Source organism: Lissotriton helveticus, chromosome 3_2 (genome assembly GCF_964261635.1).
Source record: "Lissotriton helveticus chromosome 3_2, aLisHel1.1, whole genome shotgun sequence".
Classification (NCBI taxonomy): Eukaryota; Metazoa; Chordata; class Amphibia; order Caudata; family Salamandridae; genus Lissotriton; species Lissotriton helveticus.
The window spans coordinates 493,756,970-493,779,420 of NC_136062.1; the positions used below are offsets into that span (position 1 = coordinate 493,756,970).

Genomic DNA, 22,451 nt, shown 5'->3' on the forward strand with positions numbered 1-22,451 from the left:
TTGCTATTTTTTAATTATGTTTCCAGCCCTGCTGATGATATGTCTGATAATTTGATACTTATAATATTTGATGGTATGAATTCTATGGCTTGATTTTTTGCTTTTACATGAAACAATCAAAACGCATTTGAAGCAGGATTCCCACGAGAACATATATCGAACAGGCGGTGCAGACCTGTGTGAAGGCTGAATGGTTGCTCGTTGAGTAAAGAAGACTGATTTAGAGTGGTTGCTGCTTCAACCTCTCGGGTCAAGAGGGTTTGAGGATTCTTCCTGTAGGTTTGTACGTGGTTAAAGTTTGATGATGCTGTTAGTGACCTTACAATTTCAGTTCCGTCTGCAAAGAAAGAGGATTAAACAAGCATTGAAAATGCAATAGGTATCGCAATAGAAGAGTTTAACATTTTTCGTTTTGCAAATGGATGAGTGGCGTTGCGTGGATGAGTGGCGTTGCGTGGATGAGTGGCGTTGCGTGGATGAGTGGTGTTGTTTGTGTGAGTGGCGTTGTTTGTGTGAGTGGCGTTGCGTGTGTGAGTGGCGTTGCGTGTGTGAGTGGCGTTGCGTGTGTGAGTGGCGCTGTTGTTTCAGTGGCGTTGCGTGTGTGAGTGGCGTTGCGTGTGTGAGTGGCGTTGCATGGTTGAGTGGCGTTGCGTTGTTGAGTGGCGTTGCATGTGTGAGTGGTGTTGCGTGGATGAGTGGCGTTGCGTGTGTGAGTGGCGTTGCGTGTGTGAGTGGCGTTGCGTGTGTGAGTGGCGTTGCGTGGCTGAATGGCGTTGCGTGGCTGAGTGGCGTTGCGTGGCTGAGTGGCGTTGCGTGGGTGGCATTGCGTGGTTGAGTGGCGTTGCGTGGTTGAGTGGCGTTGCGTGGTTGAGTGGCGTTGCGTGGTTGAGTGGCGTTGCATGGTTGAGTGGCGTTGCGTGGTTGAGTGGCATTGCGTGGCTGAGTGGCGTTGCGTGGCTGAGTGGCGTTGCGTGGGTGAGTGGCGTTGCGTGGGTGAGTGGCGTTGCGTGGGTGAGTGGCGTTGCGTGGGTGAGTGGCGTTGCGTGGGTGAGTGGGAAATCAAGGAAGGTTGCGTTGGGGTAATAGCTAGGGAGCAGCGCAATGATCAATGAGGTGTTGGGTATGTAAGAGAGCAGCAGGGGGCTGCGCGAGGGAGGACTGACGTGGGAGGGGGAATGGAGCGCATGTCTTGAGTTGGGCTGCGTGGGGAGCGTGCTAGGTGGCCAGCGAGGATCGGGCTGGTCAACAGGTGTGGGTACCCGGTCGAGTTAGGCTCACCTGGTCGTTCGAAGTCGGGAGGGAGAAAGGGAATAATCGAGTGGAAAGAGTGGTCCAATCCAAGGGGGATCCGTTGGATGTGAGTCTGCGCAGTTATCCAGTGTGGATCGGAAGGGTGGAAATGAATCTGGGAGGGAGGAAAACGGCATGGGTTACAGATGTGCTCCGCGACCGGAGCAGGAGGCATGACGGGGCAAGGGGAAGTTAAGGCTCACCTGGTCGTTCTAAGTCGGGGGGGGGGGGGGGAGGGAGAAAGGAAAGAATCTAGTGGACCGAGTGGTCCGATCCAGGGGAGATCCATTGGATGTGAGTCTGCGCAGTTATCCAGCGTGGATCGGCAGGCTAGAAATTAATCTGGGAGGGAGGAAAACGGCACGGGTTACAGATATGCTCTGCGACCGGAGCAGGAGGCATGACGGGGCAAGGGGAAGGAAAGGCTCACCTGGGAGGAGGCAAGGGAAAACCAGTATTGGCGGAGGCTGATGTGAGAAGTTGGCCTGATAGGTGATGTTTCCAATTCTGGAACCACCGATTATCAGACCAAACAATCCCTTATGGTGTCTGGTTGTAAGTCAACCTTATTAGACAAGCTATCCTAGGGGTAGCATGGACTAAGCAGCCTAAAGGCTTAACTTAAGAGGCCGTGTTAAGCGAGCTGTTTTACCACATACAATCCTGTAATATCAAATGAAAGGACACCACACAAGTATATATTATAAAAATATATGTGTTTATTACTAAAAACAATCCCCAGTATTCTTTATGAATAAAGGGGCACAAGCGTTAAATCAAAAGCACTGTTTAAACATACAAAGTTGCACGATTATGGATGAGGGCGGGGGCCACTCAAACCATATACTAAACAAGTGGTATAAGAGATACCAATCGAGCAGTGGTTAAGCCTAGGGCCTAGGGAATCGCTGGGAGCAGTCAGGACAAGCAATGCTGAAGTCGGGAATGGCCCACGGGATTCGGGTGCAGTGCGGAAAGCGCACGCGTGCACCAATGTTAACCAATGGTGCGTAAAAGTTGTAAAGTTAAAGTTTAAGGACACTTCCGCTGAACCTAGAGGAACAAAACTTCAGACACAGACCCTAGAGATGTGCACCAGTGTGGGAACACCGGCGGAGCAAAGTTACCTCACCCACAGGAAGCGGGTGCATAGGGTCGAAGTCGAGTCGGGTTTCGTCACGCAGGCTCTTGGTGCTTGAAGCTGAAAGGGCTGCAGGCGGTGTGAAGGAGAAGTGTCCGGTGGAGTCCAAGGGTGGACTCAAGTCGAGAAGTACCTGAAAGCAGAGGGGACAGAGTCTGGGTCACTCAGCAGTGACCAGGGTGGAACCAGGACGGAACCAGGCAATGTCGGGCGCAATCAGGTGGTCGTCGAGGCGCTTCTCTCCGCTGTCACGTGGGCTCTGGGGCATCTGCGACGTCCAGGAGCAGGTCACGATCTGTCCCACGCAGGCTCTCGCCGTCGGCGCTGTCGGCTTCAAGATTGGAGCAAACAACACTTGGCAAAAGCAATCCACGCGGAACCGGGAGATTGCTTCTCACTCAAACCAGGAAGGTCAGAGTGGGGGCTCCTTTTCAGGGGAGCTGGTGCAAATCTGGAGCAACCAGATTCACAAGTCGTTTTTGTAGTTTCGTCGGCACAGGGACCACTAGCCGGCTGGCAAGTGACCGGGCCAACGCGTTGAGCCAAATGGAGCAGAAGGGCCCCACGCAGCACTCGTCGAGTGTGGAGGGCTGATCTTCGGTGCAAGAGTGGCTCAGGGTTGGGGCTTCTCAAACCCCAGTGCACAGCTTCGAGGGTCACTCGTGGGCTGCACGGTCAGCGTCTCGTGGTCAATTCAAGATGGCGTGCCCCACGCTTCCGGTCGCCTCCACGGGTCTCAGCTCTGCAGGGACTGTGGATCGGGCTGTAGGAAGGCAGGCAAGCTTGAACTCGTCGATCTCAGTCGCTCGAGTTCCGGCGGGAACTGCGACAAAGTAGACGTCGAGGGCTGGATGGTGCCTGCTGGTGCAGGGTGGTCACTCCTTGACCACAAGGGAGATTCTTCGGGCTTCCACATTGAGTAGGAGGTCCAAGGGTCCAGAGTTTCGTTTCTTGTGTTTCTTTCAGGAAATCTAAAGTGCATTGGCACTGCTCCCACTCTTATTCGAATCTGGGGGGCGTGATTACCTGCTAGGTCCCCTCCTATGGGTGGGACCCAGGAAGGGGGTGGTTACACCCCTTTCCTTTGATCCAGGCCGCCCTGGCACGAGGGCTGGAGTGCCCCAGAACCGGTTTGGCCGGAATATGCAAGGGGCAGCCTTGTGCGCCCCAAGCAGTGTCTGGTTTCTTTCAGACCTCCCTGCTACAATCCACTATCTCCTGTCTGGAGGGTGGTAAAACCCCCCTGCGACAGGAAACCCTTTGTCCAGGCCCCATTTGGCGGAGTTTCGGTCCACTGCAGGGGTCCAGACCCGTGTCTATGGCAGAGGCATCCATTTTGTGGATCTAAGGCCCTTTGTGAAATTAACCGCATTTAAGTAAAGTAACATGTCTTACCCCTCTAGAGGGGTGGAATGCTATCCCCGTCGCCAGAACTGGCGAGGGGATAGTATTCCAAATCGTATGACACCTTACACGACATGTTTTGACAAAGCCAAACCAAAGATGCTATATAACCGCGAGGATTATAAGGCACTTAAGAGTATATGGTATGGCGTTATCCTGAAAAAGCTTAGGGAGTTGTTCCCGACAGCTGCAGACAGGCTCAGCTCATGCTAGAGCTCCATCTCACATGAAACCACGCACTCTGCCTCCAGGATTGATGAGGCCTTCCATAGGAGTGGCTCACAGGTTAATATGTGTCCAGATATAGGTTTAGATATAGGTATACTATATCTAAGCAAGGGGTGATTACACCACCTTACCCCAGCTGAGTGAACAGCCAGTTGTGTCAATTTAAGAACCAGCCAGGGGTGGCAAAAGATATGCTGCAGCCCCTGGTAGGCCTTGGTGGCCCCTATGCCCTGGGCACCTATAGTGCATTATACAGGGGCTGACAAGGAGTCCATTTCCAATTGTGGTATGTGCCTATAGCACATGTGTCAGTAATTTAGTGAGAGAACAGCAGGCTGGGGGTCTGATCAGCAGGCCCACAGCCTCAGTAGTCGAAAACCAGTGAAGCAAAAAGCAAAAATTTGGGGTGACCATAGGATAGCAGACCCTACTCTCCTACACTGAGGCTCCGGTTCCGTTGGACAGGTTCGTAATTGCAAGGGAATCCTGTCTGGTGTGGTAAAGGCGTCGATCCGTGAGTGATCGGCCGGGGATCGAGAGTAATTCAGGAGGCGGAAAGGGGGCTAGTTAGCGAACACATAATCGCGTCATGGAGCGATCTCGTGATCGGGAGCAGAGACGGAACACGTACCTTAAGCGGGGTCTGTCGTGGAGTGAATCCAAGTTGCCATGGAAACGCCGGCAACAGTGGGAGGTTAAAAGTACTTGGAGGGGAGTGGCTGGGACTGGGGTGGGCGGGAAAAGGCCGTGACGTGTGGGGGGGCGGGAACAGGGGAACCTGAGCTAGCTGTGTGTGCTGGGCGTGTACCAGGAGAGGAGGCAGCAATCCAAGTGCATATAGAAACATTAGGCACAAGAACAGGCTAAAAAGAGTGCAGATGTGCAGGTTTGCCCGTGGCTCCTGCATAAAGTATTGACATGTAGCTAAACCATACAAATAAAAACCGGCATGATTATACAACAATTACATACAGTTACAGCAATATTCTTGTATTTAGCAGGGAATTGCATAACAATTACATATAATTACAGCAATAATTGTGTGTATATGTGGGAGCACATGGGAAGGGGAGGGGGGAGGAGAAATGCGACACGGCGGGCAGGGGAGGGGGCGGAGCGGGGAGAGGGTATATGTGGGAGCACATGGGAAGGGGAGGGGGGAGGAGAAATGCGACACGGCGGGCAGGGGAGGGGGCGGAGCGGGGAGAGGGTGTTAAAGCAGCCGGCTGAGGGAACTGATGTGCACGAGCTTTTAAGCTCAATGCGCATGCGCATTGAGCTTGAATTTCACGGGCACTGCAAGGAATCGCCACGATTCCTTGCAAGTTGGTTAAAGACTGTTTAAGCCCCAATAGTCTTGCAAGCTCGATGCGCATGCGCATCGACAGGCGATACCTAAAAATTGACAATACTGTCTTTAAAAGGCTGGGTGGTCTGTGATTAGAGCATGTGCCTGTTGGCTCATTTGATATGTCTTTTTTTGTTTTATACAGTTTTATTTGGCTGCTGTTAATTTACCCAGTAAAGAGAGAAGCATCCGTGTTCTAACTAGAATTTAAAATTATTCTTGCAGAAGCTGGAGTTTGTTTAATTCTGCAGACCCCTGAGGGTAAACGCGCCTCTGCTAAAAGTAAAAATGATTGTACCGTGTCTCCCAATCTTTATTGGAGGTGCGGCTAAAGCTGGATGTGGGTGATTTCTCTGCTGATGGGACGAGGGCTCCAACCGAAGACAATGTAACTGAATTGATTCAGCACGCCGCTCCGGAGAAGTTTGTTGCTTGTGTTGCATTCCTCGTCGCCAATTTGTAAACCCCTACAGAAGAAAAGGGTGTAGTTTAGTATTTGTTAAGCAGCAACATGGTGTAAATAAATGTAGATGGATCACATACAGCTGGATAAGTTACATGATAGGTGTATTAACCCGTTCCATGCTCGTGACGGCACCGCTCCGTCACGAGCCTCGGGTGGGCTGTGCTGGTGACGGAGCGGTTCTGTCACGCACCGCTCGCCGCGCCTGCACGGTGCGTTCTGTTGAGCGGGCGGGGCCGAGACGGAACCGCTCCGTCACAATCACAGCCCACCTGAGGCTCGTGATGGAGCGGTTCCGTCACGAGTACGAGAGCGCTGCGGCTCCCCCTTCTCTCCCCCCTCTCCCTGGTAGTGCTGCGGCGGAATAGCTGCCGCAGCTATGGGGTTAAGACGCAGCCGAGCAGTACACCTCGCCAGCTGACCAGACCATCAACTAACAAGTGCGGAACCTTCACATACAAAGTAGAATGCACACAGGTATATTGGGAGGCTTTAGGGTTGTGAACATCGAGAAAGGTCTACTGACCAACGGTGGCCATGTTGCGAGGAGTATAAGTTTACTACGCAACACAACCATGCCTCCGTCCTCCACCGTGTCCCTGTATTACCAGGTACCTTCATGCTACATGTTCTGTCACCAGGAGCCTCCAGGTGCCCAAAGGCCTCCATTGAGCAGGAGACACACCAGGCCCCTCTTCTTACCACAGCTCAGGTGCCTTGCACCTCATTGGCGCCCAGCCAAGCCGCCACGCACTGTAGCCCATTTTTAGACCAATCAGATTCTGAAGCCGGGCTGAAGCTCATGGAAGCTCCACCCTCATTGGTATGCCCGCAGTAATGGGATGGTTTTAGCTCCGCCCATTTACTTCGGAAGTGACGTCCCCTCACCGAACAGGTAGTTGAACATCACAAACGACAGGGCACCCGCCATGATGCACCGGGTTCCAACGCAGGGTCCCGTGGACTTGTGTTTGTCAGCGTGCGCGCCTGCGTCTACAACGGAAAGTAACTCACGAGCTGAAGGTAACTGACGAGCGTCCGCCCCTGAGAGTGCTCCCGGCGCCGCACGAGGCGCAGGGAAGCGTTCCTCCTCATCCGCCTCCATCCTCGGTGCCCGATCCAAGATGGCGCCCGCCCGTCGCCGTGCAAGGAACGGAAGGATGCGCGCCGCAGTCCGTCGTCGCTGTCTCCAGCGTCAGTGACGCCGTCGGTGCCGCGGGGGCTGCTGGGAGCTGAGCAGAGATGGCCGCCGAGCCCAGCAAGACCGAGATCCAGAGCGTCCTGAAGCGGCTGCGGGCGGCGCCCACCAACCGGGTGAGGAGGGGGCCCTGAGGGCGGAGGGGGGCAGGGGGCGACACCCAGGAGAGACCGGGCTCTGCAGGTGCAGGGGATGAGGGCTGGGGAGAGAGGGAGGAGGGCCACTACCTGGGGAGGGGAGGGGGGGGGGGGGGGGGGGGGGGGGCCCTGCGGGGGAGGGATGACAAGGCGTGACACCCTGGAGTGACGGGGCGTGACACCCTGGAGTGACGGGGCGTGACACCCAGGAGTGACGGGGCGTGACACCATGGAGTGACGGGGCGTGACACCATGGAGTGACGGGGCGTGACACCATGGAGTGACGGGGCGTGACACCCAGGAGTGACGGGGCTCTGCTAGTGCAGGAATGGAGGGTCAGTACCTGGGGAGGAGGCGGACCTGCGGGGGGAGTGACAGGGCTCTGCAGGTGGAGGGGAGGAGGGTCCCTACCTGGGGAGGAGGTGGCCCTGTGGGATAGGGGCCCTGAGGGCGGAGGGGGGCAGGGGGCGACACCCAGGAGTGACCGGGCTCTGCAGGTGCAGGGGAGGAGGGCTGGGGAGAGAGGGAGGAGGGCCACTACCTGGGGAGGAGGGGGGCAGGGAGCGACACCCAGGGGCGACCGGGCTCTGCAGGTGAGGAGGGCTGGGGGGAGCGAGAGAGGGGGGGTCACTACCCGGGGAGGAGGGGGGCCCTGGGGGGGAGGGATGACAAGGGCGTGACACCCTGGAGTGACGGGGCGTGACACCCTGGAGTGACGGGGCGTGACACCCAGGAGGGACAGGGCTCTGCAGGTGCAGGGGGAGGAGGGCTGGGGGAGAGAGAGGGGGGTCACTAACTGGGGAGGAGGGGGCCCTGCGGGGGAAGGATGGCAAGGGCGTGACACCCTGGAGTGACGGGGCGTGACACCCTGGAGTGACGGGGCGTGACACCCAGGAGGGACAGGGCTCTGCAGGTGCAGGGGGAGGAGGGCTGGAGGGAGAGAGAGTGGGGTCACTATCTGGGGAGGAGGGGGCCCTGCAGGGGAGGGATGATGCCCTGGAGTGACAGGGCGTGACACCCTCGAGTGACGGGGCGTGACACCCTGGAGTGACAGGGCGTGACACCCTCGAGTGACGGGGCGTGACACCCTGGAGTGACAGGGCTCTGCAGGTGCTGGGGAGGAGCGCTGGGGGGGACAGAGAGGAGGTCACTACCTGCGGAGGAGGGGGCCCTACGGGGGAGGTATGACAGGGCGTGACACCCAGGAGTGACAGGGCGTTGTAAGGTATTGTCTTTCTTCCACTTCTATGCTTTTGTGAGGTAATGTGTTCTTAACCTCGCACGTTCTGTTTCCTGCATCCTCGAGTGAGAGTGTTCCTTCAAACATGTTTATGTTTGAAGGTGCATCTCTCGAGGATGCTCTTACTGTTTAAACATTCAGTTGTAGAAGCAGACATGTAACTTTTATATTGCCTGACAGCTGGTGGCGCTCCCGTGTAATGCTGTTATTAACTTGGAATAAAACCCATTTGGCTATTAATCTACACCTACGATTCGTCCTTCTTGGATAACTCCTACTTCCTTACATTTGGCGACAGGATTTGGGAAAATTTCAACCACTTTCAGCATTTTCACTAATTTCTTGGATCGTTTCTTTCTCCAGCAACGTTAATCTTCCAAGAATGTATTTGTTCCACTGTGCTCATTTTTAAGAGAAACGCGTGTGTTTCACTCACCTTTTTGAACGGAGTTTGAAGGTGTTGTTTTCATCGATTTATGGATTTTTGACCAGATACCTGATTTTGCACGGAGCTCTTTGAGCTAAAACCACGTGAGAGCAGATCGCGATGACGTCATTGCGCAACGGAAATATTTAGATTCTGAAGCTGATTTCTTAAGAAAAACGCTACGCGCACGATTGATTTTGCTGTAAGGTTACATCTAATTTGAAAGTCGTTGTGCAAGCGTTCAGTTAGACGGAAATCCTTTAAAAGCTTCATTCCTTTGAAAAATCTTCACAAGGGTATGCACAACTTTTAAATTGACATTTCACGAGTGATTTTTAATTCTGTAAAGCAGGTTGGGAATTTTGTTTTAAGCATTTTAAAGACTTTGGAGTTTTAAAAGTCCGGTTTTACTTGAATTTGAAGAAACAGAAAGAGTGCAAGACGCAAGAGCTTACTAAGTCTTCATTTTATATTTCAAAACTGAAATACATTCATGGGAAGAAGGCTATAAATAGCTCCTTTGGCACTTTAAAGACACTTGTCATTTAAAAGACTGGTACGTTGTTGGTAAGGAGAGTGGAAACATCATTTTGGGCATTTTAAAAAAAACATTCTACATTTTAAAGACATTCAGCATTTTAAAGACATTCAGCATTTTAAAGACATTCAGCATTTTAAAGACATTCAGCATTTTAAAGACATTCAGCATTTTAAAGACATTCAGCATTTTAAAGACATTCAGCATTTTAAAGACATTCACCATTTTCAAGTCTGCAGTTAAAAACTAAAAGGAAGAATACAAAAGTTATTTAAATTTTCTGGATAGTATATTTAAGCATATTTACAAATTATCTTATTGTCAAAGTAGTTAATTTATTTAAAAAAAAATGGCTAATAATCAACAGGTGATTATTCTGAACAAATTTTTACCTGTTAATGGAAAACCTGTGGAACCGTGGAAAACTTGGTTTAGAAGCTTCGAGAATTATTTAGTGGCAATTGATGCAGAGGATTATGCTCCTAAAAGGAAGCTTGCTATTCTTTATAGTCACTTGGGGAGAGCTGGTAGAGAAGTTTACGATAACTTACCCCTTTCAATTCCACCTCCAGGAGCAGGCGAGGGCTGGAATGTTTATAGAGATGCAATTCAAAGACTTAATAGGAAATTTTTCCGAATGTCATTCTGGAGCGTTTTAATTTTAGTTTGAGAAACCTAAGGGTTTTAGTTGGTACACACACTTTGTCTTATTGGGTGTCCTCAAAATTTATGCCAAGGTTTGGCAGGAACTTTTCATTTTAAGTAATATTTTGCTGTATGGAGATAAAGGGACACCACCTTTTTATTTCCACTTGGCATCAGTGGAATGTGTGCATTGAGTTTACTTCAACTTTGGTAAGCTTAAAGTGTATTATTGTAGAAACTTGCAAAAGAGGTATTTTGATATTTATCCTTTTTCTGTTCAATTTTTATGAAGGTCTATTAAGACTTCAAAATGTCCGGTTTTTATTGAAAAGAAGGGGTAGGGATGTAAAAGGGCTTTTGTGAAAATGTTCATGGTTCAAACATTTTCATGGTTATAACTAAAAAATTCTGTTAAGTATCTTTTTGCATTCTTCACCAATGTTTTCTCAAATGTCTTCCTCTACAAATGAAATGTATGAACATATTAGGCCGATCTATAATTATTCCATTCATACAAGGTTTAAGGATTTCTATATATCTTAAGTTCATTTGTTTGATTTTATATTTTTTGTTTATTATAAGAAAGGAGATGATGTAAGGTATTGTCTTTCTTCCACTTCTATGCTTTTGTGAGGTAATGTGTTCTTAACCTCGCACGTTCTGTTTCCTGCATCCTCGAGTGAGAGTGTTCCTTCAAACATGTTTGTTTGAAGGTGCATCTCTCGAGGATGCTCTTACTGTTTAAACATACAGTTGTAGAAGCAGACATGTAACGTTTATATTGCCTGACAGCTGGTGGCGCTCCCGTGTAATGCTGTTATTAACTTGGAATAAAACCCATTTGGATATTAATCTACACCTACGATTCGTCCTTCTTGGATAACTCCTACTTCCTTACAAGCGTGAAACCCAGGGGTGGAGGGTCAGTACCTGGGGAGGAGGGGGACCTGCGGGGGGAATGACAGGGCTCTGCAGGTGCAGGGGAGGAGGGCTGGAGGGAGAGAGAGGAGGGTCACTATCTGTGGAGGAGAGCCCTGCGGGGGGAGGGGGGGTGACAAGGGCGTGACGGATGTATGACATTACAATGCATGCTTTTACAATGCGGTTTTTACACCGCATACCATTACAACGCGTAGTGCTTTTAGGCGCTGGATAGTGAATTGTTTAATTTACTATTCCAACTCGAGTCCCCGTGGATAGTAGGGAAGGTGTTGGATAGTACATTAAACCTATTCCCTATCCTAGAGCGCCCCCCAGCGCAATGCGTTGTAATGGTTTGCGTTGTAAAAGTTGCGTTGTAAAGGCACTGCGTGGTAAAAGTTGCGTTGTAAAGGTTGTTTACCGGGCGTGACACCCAGGAGTGACGGGCGTGACACCCAGGAGTGACGGGGCGTGACACCCAGGAGTGACGGGGCGTGACACCCAGGAGTGACGGGGCGTGACACCCAGGAGTGACGGGGCGTGACACCCAGGAGTGACGGGGCGTGACACCCAGGAGTGACGGGGCGTGACACCCAGGAGTGACAGGGCTCTGCAGGTGCAGGGAAGGAGGGTCAGTACCTGGGGAGGAGGGGGATCTGCGGGGAATCGTTGACAGGGAGTGACGCCCAGGAGTGACGGGGCGTGACACCCTGGAGTGACAGGGCTCTGCAGGTGCTGGGGAGGATGTCAGGGGGGAGAGAGAGGAGGGTCACTACCTGGGGAGGGGTGACAGTGCGTGACACCCAGGAGTGACAGGGCTCTGCAGGGGTAAGGAGTGCCTGGGGTGTCGGAGGGTCACTACCTGTGGACGAGGGGGACTTTGCAGGGAAGGGGGACAGGGAGCGACACCTATGAGACAGAGGGCTCTGCAGGGGAGGATGGCTGAGGTCGGGGGGGATAGATAAGTGACTGCTTGGGGAGGGGTGACAGGGAGCAACCCACAGGAGTGACAGGGCTCTGCAGGTCCAGGGAAAGAAGAGTGGGGTGGGGGATATATGAGAAGGGTCTCTACCTGGAGAGGAGGGGGCCCAGAGGAAGGGGCTGTGTGGGAGAGTAAGGGCAGTAAAGTAGTGACAGGGCTCTGGAAGAGAGAGAGAGAAGGGGTCATTTCTGAGGAAGGAGTGGACACATGGTGGTACGGGTTGGGGCTGTGTAAGAGATGAAGGGGCAGTAAAGGAGTGCCAGGGCTCTGCAGGGAAAGGGAAAGGAGGGCAGGGGTGGACATATGAGAGTTACTACCTTGTGAAGAGGGGGTGCTGCAGGGGAGAGGCGACAGGGAGCCACACCCAGGAGATACAGGGCTCTGCAGGTGCAGGAAGGCTGGGGGAGAGAGGAGGGGGCTGTGAGGGCGGGGCTGTGAGGGTGTAAAGGAGTGCCATACTCTACAAGTGCAGGAGAATGCGGGCTGGGAGAGAGAGCAAGGAGCGGGTAATGGGGGAATGGGGCTGTGTGGGAGATGAAGTGCCATGGTGCAGAAGAAGGAGGGATAGGGAAGAAAGGGGAAGGTCACTGCCAAAGGAGGGGGCAGAGGGTGAGAGGCAGCACCGGGGGGTGTGGGGGGGGGACTATGTGGACGAAGAAGCGGCAGCAAAGGAGTGTCAGAACTATACAGGAGAAGGATGGTTGGAGGAGGGTCACCTGGTGGGAGGCAGCAGTGGGTGGAGTGGTCTGGGGGGCTGTGTGGAGGAAGAAGGGGGCAGCAAAGGAGTGCCAAGGCTCCACAGATAGAGGGCTGTTAGAGAGTAGGGTTACCACTGGGCGGGTGGGGGAGGGCACAAGGTAGGAAGGGACGGGGGGGGGGCGGTGTTTGGGGGTGCTGTGTGGGTGAAGAAGGGGCAGTAAAGGAGTGCCAAAGCTCTAAACGGTAAGGTCAGTCCCCCCTTTCCTCCCCACGCCCCAGATATTGTGGCCGGGATTAGCAAAATTTGTGGCACAAATATAAACATCGAATTAACCAGACAAATCGCTCCACCAACTAAGAACGGCCATGCACTAAAACTCCTCCATGCTAACTGGTTACTTAACCTCCAGCCGGATGTCATCAATGTGTTAAGACAAGGGGTGGTGATGGACAGAGTCTCTGAATTAAGCAGAGTACTCTCACCCAGTCAAGAGATCAGGGCTAGATCCAACACCGTTTTTTAGCTCATTGCACCATCCCAGTTTCAGAACCTGGCTGTATGCAAATTAGTCTGTCCCTGGCCCAGTGCATCATGGGAACAGGGCAGACCAGATTACAAAAGCCAATTCTTACACTGGGAAGGAAACAAGCTTCCGGGGACCGGTTTCTGCCATTTCAGGCGTCTTCGGCCCGGCTTGCTTGAATCCTGATGGTGCAATGAGCAAGGGACTCACATCTGAGTATACCCTTCCACGCTTAGGGTGGACAAAATTATTTACAACAAGGGGTGGTGATGGACAGAGTCTCTGAATTAAGCAGAGTACTCTCACCCAGTCAAGAGATCAGGGCTAGATCCAACACCGTTTTTTAGCTCATTGCACCATCCCAGTTTCAGAACCTGGCTGTATGCAAATTAGTCTGTCCCTGGCCCAGTGCATCATGGGAACAGGGCAGACCAGATTACAAAAGCCAATTCTTACACTGGGAAGGAAACAAGCTTCCGGGGACCGGTTTCTGCCATTTCAGGCGTCTTCGGCCCGGCTTGCTTGAATCCTGATGGTGCAATGAGCAAGGGACTCACATCTGAGTATACCCTTCCACGCTTAGGGTGGACAAAATTATTTACAACAAGGGGTGGTGATGGACAGAGTCTCTGAATTAAGCAGAGTACTCTCACCCAGTCAAGAGATCAGGGCTAGATCCAACACCGTTTTTTAGCTCATTGCACCATCCCAGTTTCAGAACCTGGCTGTATGCAAATTAGTCTGTCCCTGGCCCAGTGCATCATGGGAACAGGGCAGACCAGATTACAAAAGCCAATTCTTACACTGGGAAGGAAACAAGCTTCCGGGGACCGGTTTCTGCCATTTCAGGCGTCTTCGGCCCGGCTTGCTTGAATCCTGATGGTGCAATGAGCAAGGGACTCACATCTGAGTATACCCTTCCACGCTTAGGGTGGACAAAATTATTTACAACAAGGGGTGGTGATGGACAGAGTCTCTGAATTAAGCAGAGTACTCTCACCCAGTCAAGAGATCAGGGCTGGATCCAACACCGTTTTTTAGCTCATTGCACCATCCCAGTTTCAGAACCTGGCTGTATGCAAATTAGTCTGTCCCTGGCCCAGTGCATCATGGGAACAGGGCAGACCAGATTACAAAAGCCAATTCTTACACTGGGAAGGAAACAAGCTTCCGGGGACCGGTTTCTGCCATTTCAGGCGTCTTCGGCCCGGCTTGCTTGAATCCTGATGGTGCAATGAGCAAGGGACTCACATCTGAGTATACCCTTCCACGCTTGCACCATCAGGATTCAAGCAAGCCGGGCCGAAGACGGCTGTAATGCCAGAAACCGGTCCACGGAAGCTTGTTTCCTTCCCAGTGTAAGAATTGGCTTTTGTAGTTTGGTTTGCCCTGTTCCCATCATGCACTGGGACAGGAACAGACTAATTTGCATACAGCCAGGTTCTGAAACTGGGATGGTGCAGTGAGCTAAAAAACGGTGTTGGATCTAGCCCTGATCTCTTGACTGGGTGAGAGTATTCTGCTTAATTCAGAGACTCTGTCCCTCACCACCCCTTTTTGTAAATAATTTTGTCCACCCTAAGCGTGGAAGGGTATACTCAGACATGAGTCCCTTGCTCATTGCACCATCAGGATTCAAGCAAGCCGGGCCGAAGACGGCTGTAATGCCAGAAACCGGTCCCCGGAAGCTTGTTTCCTTCCCAGTGTAAGAATTGGCTTTTGTAGTTTGGTTTGCCCTGTTCCCATCATGCACTGGGACAGGAACAGACTAATTTGCATACAGCCAGGTTCTGAAACTGGGATGGTGCAGTGAGCTAAAAAACGGTGTTGGATCTAGCCCTGATCTCTTGACTGGGTGAGAGTATTCTGCTTAATTCAGAGACTCTGTCCCTCACCACCCCTTTTTGTAAATAATTTTGTCCACCCTAAGCGTGGAAGGGTATACTCAGACATGAGTCCCTTGCTCATTGCACCATCAGGATTCAAGCAAGCCGGGCCGAAGACGGCTGTAATGCCAGAAACCGGTCCCCGGAAGCTTGTTTCCTTCCCAGTGTAAGAATTGGCTTTTGTAGTTTGGTTTGCCCTGTTCCCATCATGCACTGGGACAGGAACAGACTAATTTGCATACAGCCAGGTTCTGAAACTGGGATGGTGCAGTGAGCTAAAAAACGGTGTTGGATCTAGCCCTGATCTCTTGACTGGGTGAGAGTATTCTGCTTAATTCAGAGACTCTGTCCCTCACCACCCCTTTTTGTAAATCAATGTGTTAAGGGCTGGAGAAAATTCATTTGTGGAATAAGACTATACTGAGAAATACTGAAACAACGTTTTTCTACATTAAATAAAACCCTTTTGTAGAACTTAAGTCCCTACTGTTTGGGCCGAGTTTGTTTCTTGATAAATTTGTATGGTATTGTGGTATTCCCTTCTGTTATATCCGTATGCGTAATCACACTAATAACCATTTTTAGGTCTCGCCTGTCGATGCGCATGCGCATCGAGCAAGCGAGACTATAGGGGCTCATCCACACTTTATCTAACTTGCAAGGAATCGTGGCGATTCCTTGCAGTGCCCGTGACTTTTAAGGTCAATGCGCATGCGCATTAAGCTTATGCGCATGCGCATTGACCTTAAAAGTCACGGGCGCGTGCATGTCCGTCTTTGTTTACCCGCTCCGCCCCCTCCCGCCGTGTCGCCTTGCCTACTCTCTTCCACAGCCTCCCCCAGCTCCGCCCCCTCACTACTTGATTGCAGGGCCGCTAGGCCGTGCCTCCCCTACTCTCCTCCCCCCTCCTCCTCTCCTCCCCTGCCTGCCTGCCGCTAGCCTTGTTGATGCTTGTTAAACGCTGCCTTCCTGCTTGGCGTCTGGCTGACGGCGCTCGTCACGTTCCTTCTGATTGTGGTACAGCAGGGGCTGTGTAGGAGGCGAGCGGGACTGACAGCTTTCTCGCTTCTGAAGAGTAGCACGTAGATCCCACCCTGCAAGGTTGTCATCTGCTGTCCAGGACTCTCTTTAATTGTTGCTTTTTTTCCTGATGGGACTTGGCCCGAGGTAGATGTGGGTCTGGATGGGAATCGCAAGGCGATCTAGCGCTGCCTTGGGGCTCACTGCGCCCAGCGTTCTTGGTCTCTTGTTCAGTCTCCCTGATCGACTGGATCTTTTTCTTCAGCTTCTACGGCCATATCATGGCAGAATCCGTTCCCTTGACTGCTCTTCTTTCCAATCCCCCGTCGACACTCGTCGTCTCACTCTGAAGCTGTATATTCTGTCTCTGTTCCCACATCTGATCACGACCTCCGGGCAGTCATCCTTTGTTGCTGGCTCGCTTTTCTAGCGCTGCTGCTCTGCATGCTTCTTTGCGCATCCGTTCACCCTCAGTTTCAGCGTTTGCCTTTCCCTGTGATTGAGCGCATCCTCCGGTCCATTCCCAGCACAGGTCATTCTCCATCTTACACTCGCACAATAGGCCTCCCTCGCTTCTGCCAGTGCACGCCGGTCTCCCTGCCCTCTCACTGCGCGCATCTCGCATTTCTGTCTGTGTGCTACTTTACCAGCGCAGTTTCCCTCTGCCCTGTGCTTCCCAGTCAGTGGCGCTTCTCCCTGCCTGTGGTGTGTGCTTCCCTGTCAGTGGCGCTCCTCCCTGCCTGTGGTGTGTGCTTTCCTGTCAGTGGCGCTTTTCCCTGTCCTGTGCGCTTCCCTGTCAGTGCCACTTTTCGATTCCCCATTGCATGCACTGCATGGTCAGTACCGCTTTTCCCTGCCCTATCAATAACGCTTCTCCCTGCCTTGTGGTGTGCGCTAATCTGTCAGTTCCCTTTTCTCCCGCCCTGTAGTGTGCGCTGCCCATTCTCCCTGCCCTGTGTTGTGCGCTGTCCTGTCGGGATCCCTGCTCCCTGCCCTGTGTGTTGCCCTGTCGGTGCCCCTTCTTCCTGCCCTGTGGTGTGTGTACTTCCATGTTTGGGGTATTTGTTTCTGACCTATGGGGTGCATTGCCCTTCCGTAAGTCCCCCTTCTCCTTGTTTCTGCTGGAAGTGTGTGCTTCAAACTATTAGACCTGGCTGCGGTAATCACATTTTGCAAGCAGACACTTGTTAAAGTGGCAGCTTTCCTGCCATACCAACCTTTCGTAGTTACATTGTAGGGAGGCTGTGATGCATGAAATGAAAAGCAAGTCAGAAAAGACATTACTCAATTCCAATATAAATAATTGTATTTACTACTGAGCGAAGGTGGTCTAGGGGCGCCAAAGGTCGCAAGAAGCTATCGGGCATCCTGCAATCGGCCCATGATAGAGCGGGGCAGAATGGAGTCCGATAGCATTGGTGTATAGATCAAACATTATTAGGTACGCAAATAAAAAGATGGCTATGCAAAAAATGCCGCAGCTGGGACTTATCCGGTGACTGGGACCACTCCTACACATGGGAAGATCTGTACGCAGAATGGGAAATGATAGTGTCTCTGGTTGTAGAATTGTGTTTTTGATGAGTGATGAAACCATTCTAAAAGCTGGAGTTTCTCACTCCCAGAAGGAGAACAATATTGATATCAGATGAGTCTCTGGTTCCTCTGCTTGCATGCTACTTTCGCGGCTCCTTTGATGTGCGTCCATTTGCCACCAGCCACTTAGCCAATTTGTGTGCAGGCGCCGCCTCTGCTGGCGCGCGCCGCCTCTGCTGCCAGGCTTCAGCACACCAGGCTGCACACCCCTCACCCCCCAGTCACTTCATCCGCGCCCACTTCACACGCGCTCTGCAGGTCATAAACAGGACCATCTGCTCCACTCCCAGCACTGCATGACCATCTTCAAAGCAAGCTTGTAACACGAGCTGCCCTCAGACGTTCCAAGACACACTTTTAATGCTTCTGAGGTCGATAACATGAGCCCCGTTGCATTGACACACACTGCCCTCACACACACAAGTTACTGTCACACACACACACCCTCAACCCCTCACCCTCACTCACCCTCACCCTCACTCACCCTCAACACCTCACCCTCACTCACCCTCAACCCCTCACCCTCAACCCCTCACTCACCCTCACTCTCACTCATCCTCACTCACCCTCAACCCCTCACCCTCACTCACCCTCAACCCCTCACCCTCAACCCCTCACCCTCAACCCCTCACCCTCAACCCCTCACCCTCACTCACCCTCGACCCCTCCCCCTCGACCCCTCCCCCTCAACCCCTCACCCTCCCTCACTCACCCTCACCCCCTCACCCTCACTCACCCTCACTCACCCTCACCCTCACTCACCCTCAACCCCTCACCCTCACCCTCACTCACCCTCAACCCCTCACCCTCAACCCCTCAACCCCTCACCCTCAACCCCTCACCCTCACTCACCCTCACCCTCACTCACCCTCACCCTCACTCACCCTCAACCCCTCACCCTCAACCCCTCACCCTCAACCCCTCACCCTCAACCCCTCTCCCTCACTCACCATCAACCACTCACCCTCAACCCCTCACCCTCACTCACCCTCACCCTCAGTCACCCTCACCCACCCTCACTCACCCTCACTCACCCTCAACCCCCCACCCTCACTCACCCTCACCCTCACTCACCTTAAACCCCTCACCCTCACTCACCCTCACCCTCACTCACCCTCACTCACCTTAAACCCCTCACCCTCACTCACCCTCAACCCCTCACTCATCCTCACTCACCCTCAACCCCTCACCCTCACTCACCCTCACCCACCCTCAACCCCTCACCCTCACTCACCCTCAAACCCTCACCCTCACTCACCCTCAACTCCTCACCCACCCTCACTCACCCTCACCCACCCTCAACACCTCATCCTCACTCACCCTCACCCTCACTCCCCCTCACTCACCCTCAACCCCCCACCCTCACTCACCCTCACCCTCACTCACCTTAAACCCCTCACCCTCACTCACCCTCACCCTCACTCACCTTAAACCCCTCACCCTCACTCACCCTCAACCCCTCACTCATCCTCACTCACCCTCAACCCCTCACCCTCACTCACCCTCACCCACCCTCAACCCCTCACCCTCACTCACCCTCAAACCCTCACCCTCACTCACCCTCAACTCCTCACCCACCCTCACTCACCCTCACCCACCCTCAACACCTCATCCTCACTCACCCTCACCCCCACTCCCCCTCAACCACTCACACTCACTCACCCTCACTCACCCTCAACCCCTCACCCTCAATCCCTCACCCTCATTCACCCTCACTCACCCTCAACCCCTCACCCTCAACCCCTCACTCATCCTCACTCACCCTCAACCCCTCACCCTCACTCACCCTCAACCCCTCACCCCCTCACCCTCACCCCCTCACCCTCCACCCTCACTCACCCTCAACCCCTCACCCTCACTCTCCCTCACCCTCACTCACCCTCAACACCTCACTCACCCTCAACACCTCAACCTCAACCCCTCACCCTCACTCACCCTCACTCACCCTCACTCACCCTCACCCTCCCTCACCCTCCCTCACCCTCACCCTCACTCACCCTCACCCTCCCTCACCCTCCCTCACCCTCAACCCCTCACCCTCACTCACCCTCAACCCCTCACCCTCACTCACCCTCACTCACCCTCAACCCCTCACCCTCACTCACCCTCAACCCCTCACCCTCACTCACCCTCACTCACCCTCAACCCCTCACCCTCACTCACCCTCAACCCCTCACCCTCACTCACCCTCACTCACCCTCAACCCCTCACCCTCACTCACCCTCACTCACCCTCAACCCCTCACCCTCACTCACCCTCACTCACCCTCAACCACTCACCCTCAACCACTCACCCTCAACCACTCACCCTCAACCACTCACCCACTCACCCTCAACCACTCACCCTCAACCACTCACCCTCACCCACTCACCCTCAACCACTCACCCTCAACCACTCACCCTCAACCACTCACCCTCAACCACTCACCCTCAACCACTCACCCTCAACCACTCACCCTCAACCACTCACCCTCAACCACTCACCCTCAACCACTCACCCTCAACCACTCACCCTCAACCACTCACCCTCAACCACTCACCCACCCTCACCCTCACCCACCCTCACCCTCACCCTCACCCTCACCCTCACCCTCACCCTCACTCACCCTCACCCTTACTCACCCTCACCCTCACTCACCCTCACCCTCACTCACCCTCACTCACCCTCAACTCCTCACCCTCACTCACACTCAACCCCTCACCCTCACTCACCCTCACTCACCCTCAACCCCTCACCCTCACTCACCCCTCAACCCCTCACCCTCACCCTCACACAGTGCAATAGGTCTCAGACCATTTCAGTTACAGCTTTAAGAAATGTTTATGGCTTTTTTTATTTGTAATTCTTTAGCATTGGCTACAGGAAACAAAAATGCTAAACATTTACAAAAAAACCCATAAACAATTCTAAAAGCACTAACTCTAATGGTGCGAGACCTATTGCATTTCCAATGCTTGTTATAGAACCTACTACTGAGTCCATTAGTACCTAAAGTAACTCTTGCTAATGATCTAAGATTTAGGCAAGATTAAGAAAAAACATTTAAAGTTCCTTGAAGCTGGTTCATAATTAAGGCTCACTGTTTTCAGTTTGACTGATTTTTACAGATAAATACAGTAGAAAAACATTTATTTTCTTGTCTGTATTTATTTCTAAATGTGGATAAAATAGAAATTGGGTTGCTTTTTTAAAATGAATTCTAAATATTGTCTGCTATGAATGACAGGCCAATAATGTGTGGACTGATAAGTAAGGGGGTTAAAACATTTTTTTTTTGTAAAAAGGCTTAAACAGCAGTATATGGGCGCAAGGTTAATACTTAAATTTGCATATTGTTATATACGTGCATTGATTTATCTTCTGTGGGTGTTCATAGCTTTGAAACCTCACATGTATTCCAGCCTGAGTGCGTGTGTATAATTTAAATAGATGTAGAAATATACCAATTTCACATACAAAATTTGACAAAACCCAAAATAAATATGGATAAATATTGATAAAAGTAGCAAACAGAATATTGGTAAATAAAGACAATGGAAATGTAAAAAAATAAAAATACCATCAAACTGGGAGCCCTATTCATAATTCACTAACCTATGTTACAAGGATCATAGCCTCTGACCTGCAGGTACCTCAATAAATCTATAGCTGAAGCAGTAACCCCCTGAGACATCTACATAAAATACATTCAAATTTACTGAGCGATAGCAGCATATTCCAACGCTGGAATAAAAACACTGTGAATGAGTGAGTAGTGTGCATTGGAATAAGTGAATTGCCGATCCGCCATATGCCAGTGGCGCCATCTGTTCATAAGCTCCATGGAGGCAGCCCAGAGCAGTGTCGGCTGGTAAAATTAAAAAAAGTGGTTGTCAGGTACCTCACAAGACTCACCTGGGCTTGTGAAGTAATTCTGCAGAGACGACAGAAACCACCGCCCCTGATCCCAACTAACCCCCGCCGGGAGTAACACCCGACAAGGATGGGATGGATCCAGGGATGGGGGCCAAATGGACAGGAGTGGCGGCCTTTGGTGGTAGGGACGTTGGGCAGGGTCTTGGCACAACTGAGGGAACAAGAAAGACCCGATTAGGACTTAACACTAGGCTTGCGCTGAAAACACCCCATAAAACACATGCAGACAGGAGCCCCTGTCCCTGGCACTCGCCACTAGTTGTTGCTCGGGTTGGCTCAATGAAGAGGGTAATGCCGTAGTGTCCCGGAGCCTTGCGGCCTTGGCAAAGAAAACGAAATGAGACGCTACTGCGCCGGAACCACCAAAGAACCAAAGAAAACAAAGGAGGCGCTTCTGCGCCTGGGGTGGTACAAACTGGAACTCCAGGGTAAGCGCTATAGCGCGGCCTGATGTATAGAACTCCCACGCAGTAAGCGTGAAGGCAAGTAGTAGTAGCGCTCCTGCCAAAACTAAAATAAAGAACGAAGTACTGCAATGACAAGGCGCTCCTGTGCGGTTGCCTAACCTAATAAAAAAGCAAATGCAGCAATGTCAAAGCGCTCCTGCACTTCTTGGTGTAAATGGCGGTAGCGCCACGGCCAAGCATCCGAATAAAGGCAGAAAGTAACAATGGCAAAACACAAGTACAGCAATGTCAAGCGCTCCTGCGCCGCTGTATCTTGGTTACCAAAACACGGCAAGAAGTCAGGTAACGCATAAGGCCCTGGAAGCTTTACCGTGACACGAAGAATTGCCGTCCCTCCTGACGAGATGAAATGCCGAAGACCGGACCTCCGACGGCAGCTGGG

The 22,451-nt window shown here is 52.1% G+C and overlaps 1 protein-coding gene across 2 annotated transcripts in view; it reads left to right on the forward strand.

Annotated features, from left to right (window-relative positions):
- Positions 1-6,765: 6,765 nt before the first annotated feature.
- Positions 6,766-22,451, forward strand: part of ARFGAP2 (ARF GTPase activating protein 2) — a 138,264-nt gene continuing 122,578 nt past the window's right edge. The window contains exon 1 of one of the 2 annotated variants that reach the window (XM_078684472.1): positions 6,766-7,188. In XM_078684472.1, coding sequence (XP_078540598.1) covers positions 7,117-7,188 — 72 coding nt within the window. In that variant the 5' untranslated portion in view covers positions 6,766-7,116. The remainder of the gene's footprint in view (positions 7,189-22,451) is intronic. The other variant, XM_078684471.1, reaches the window with a different exon arrangement.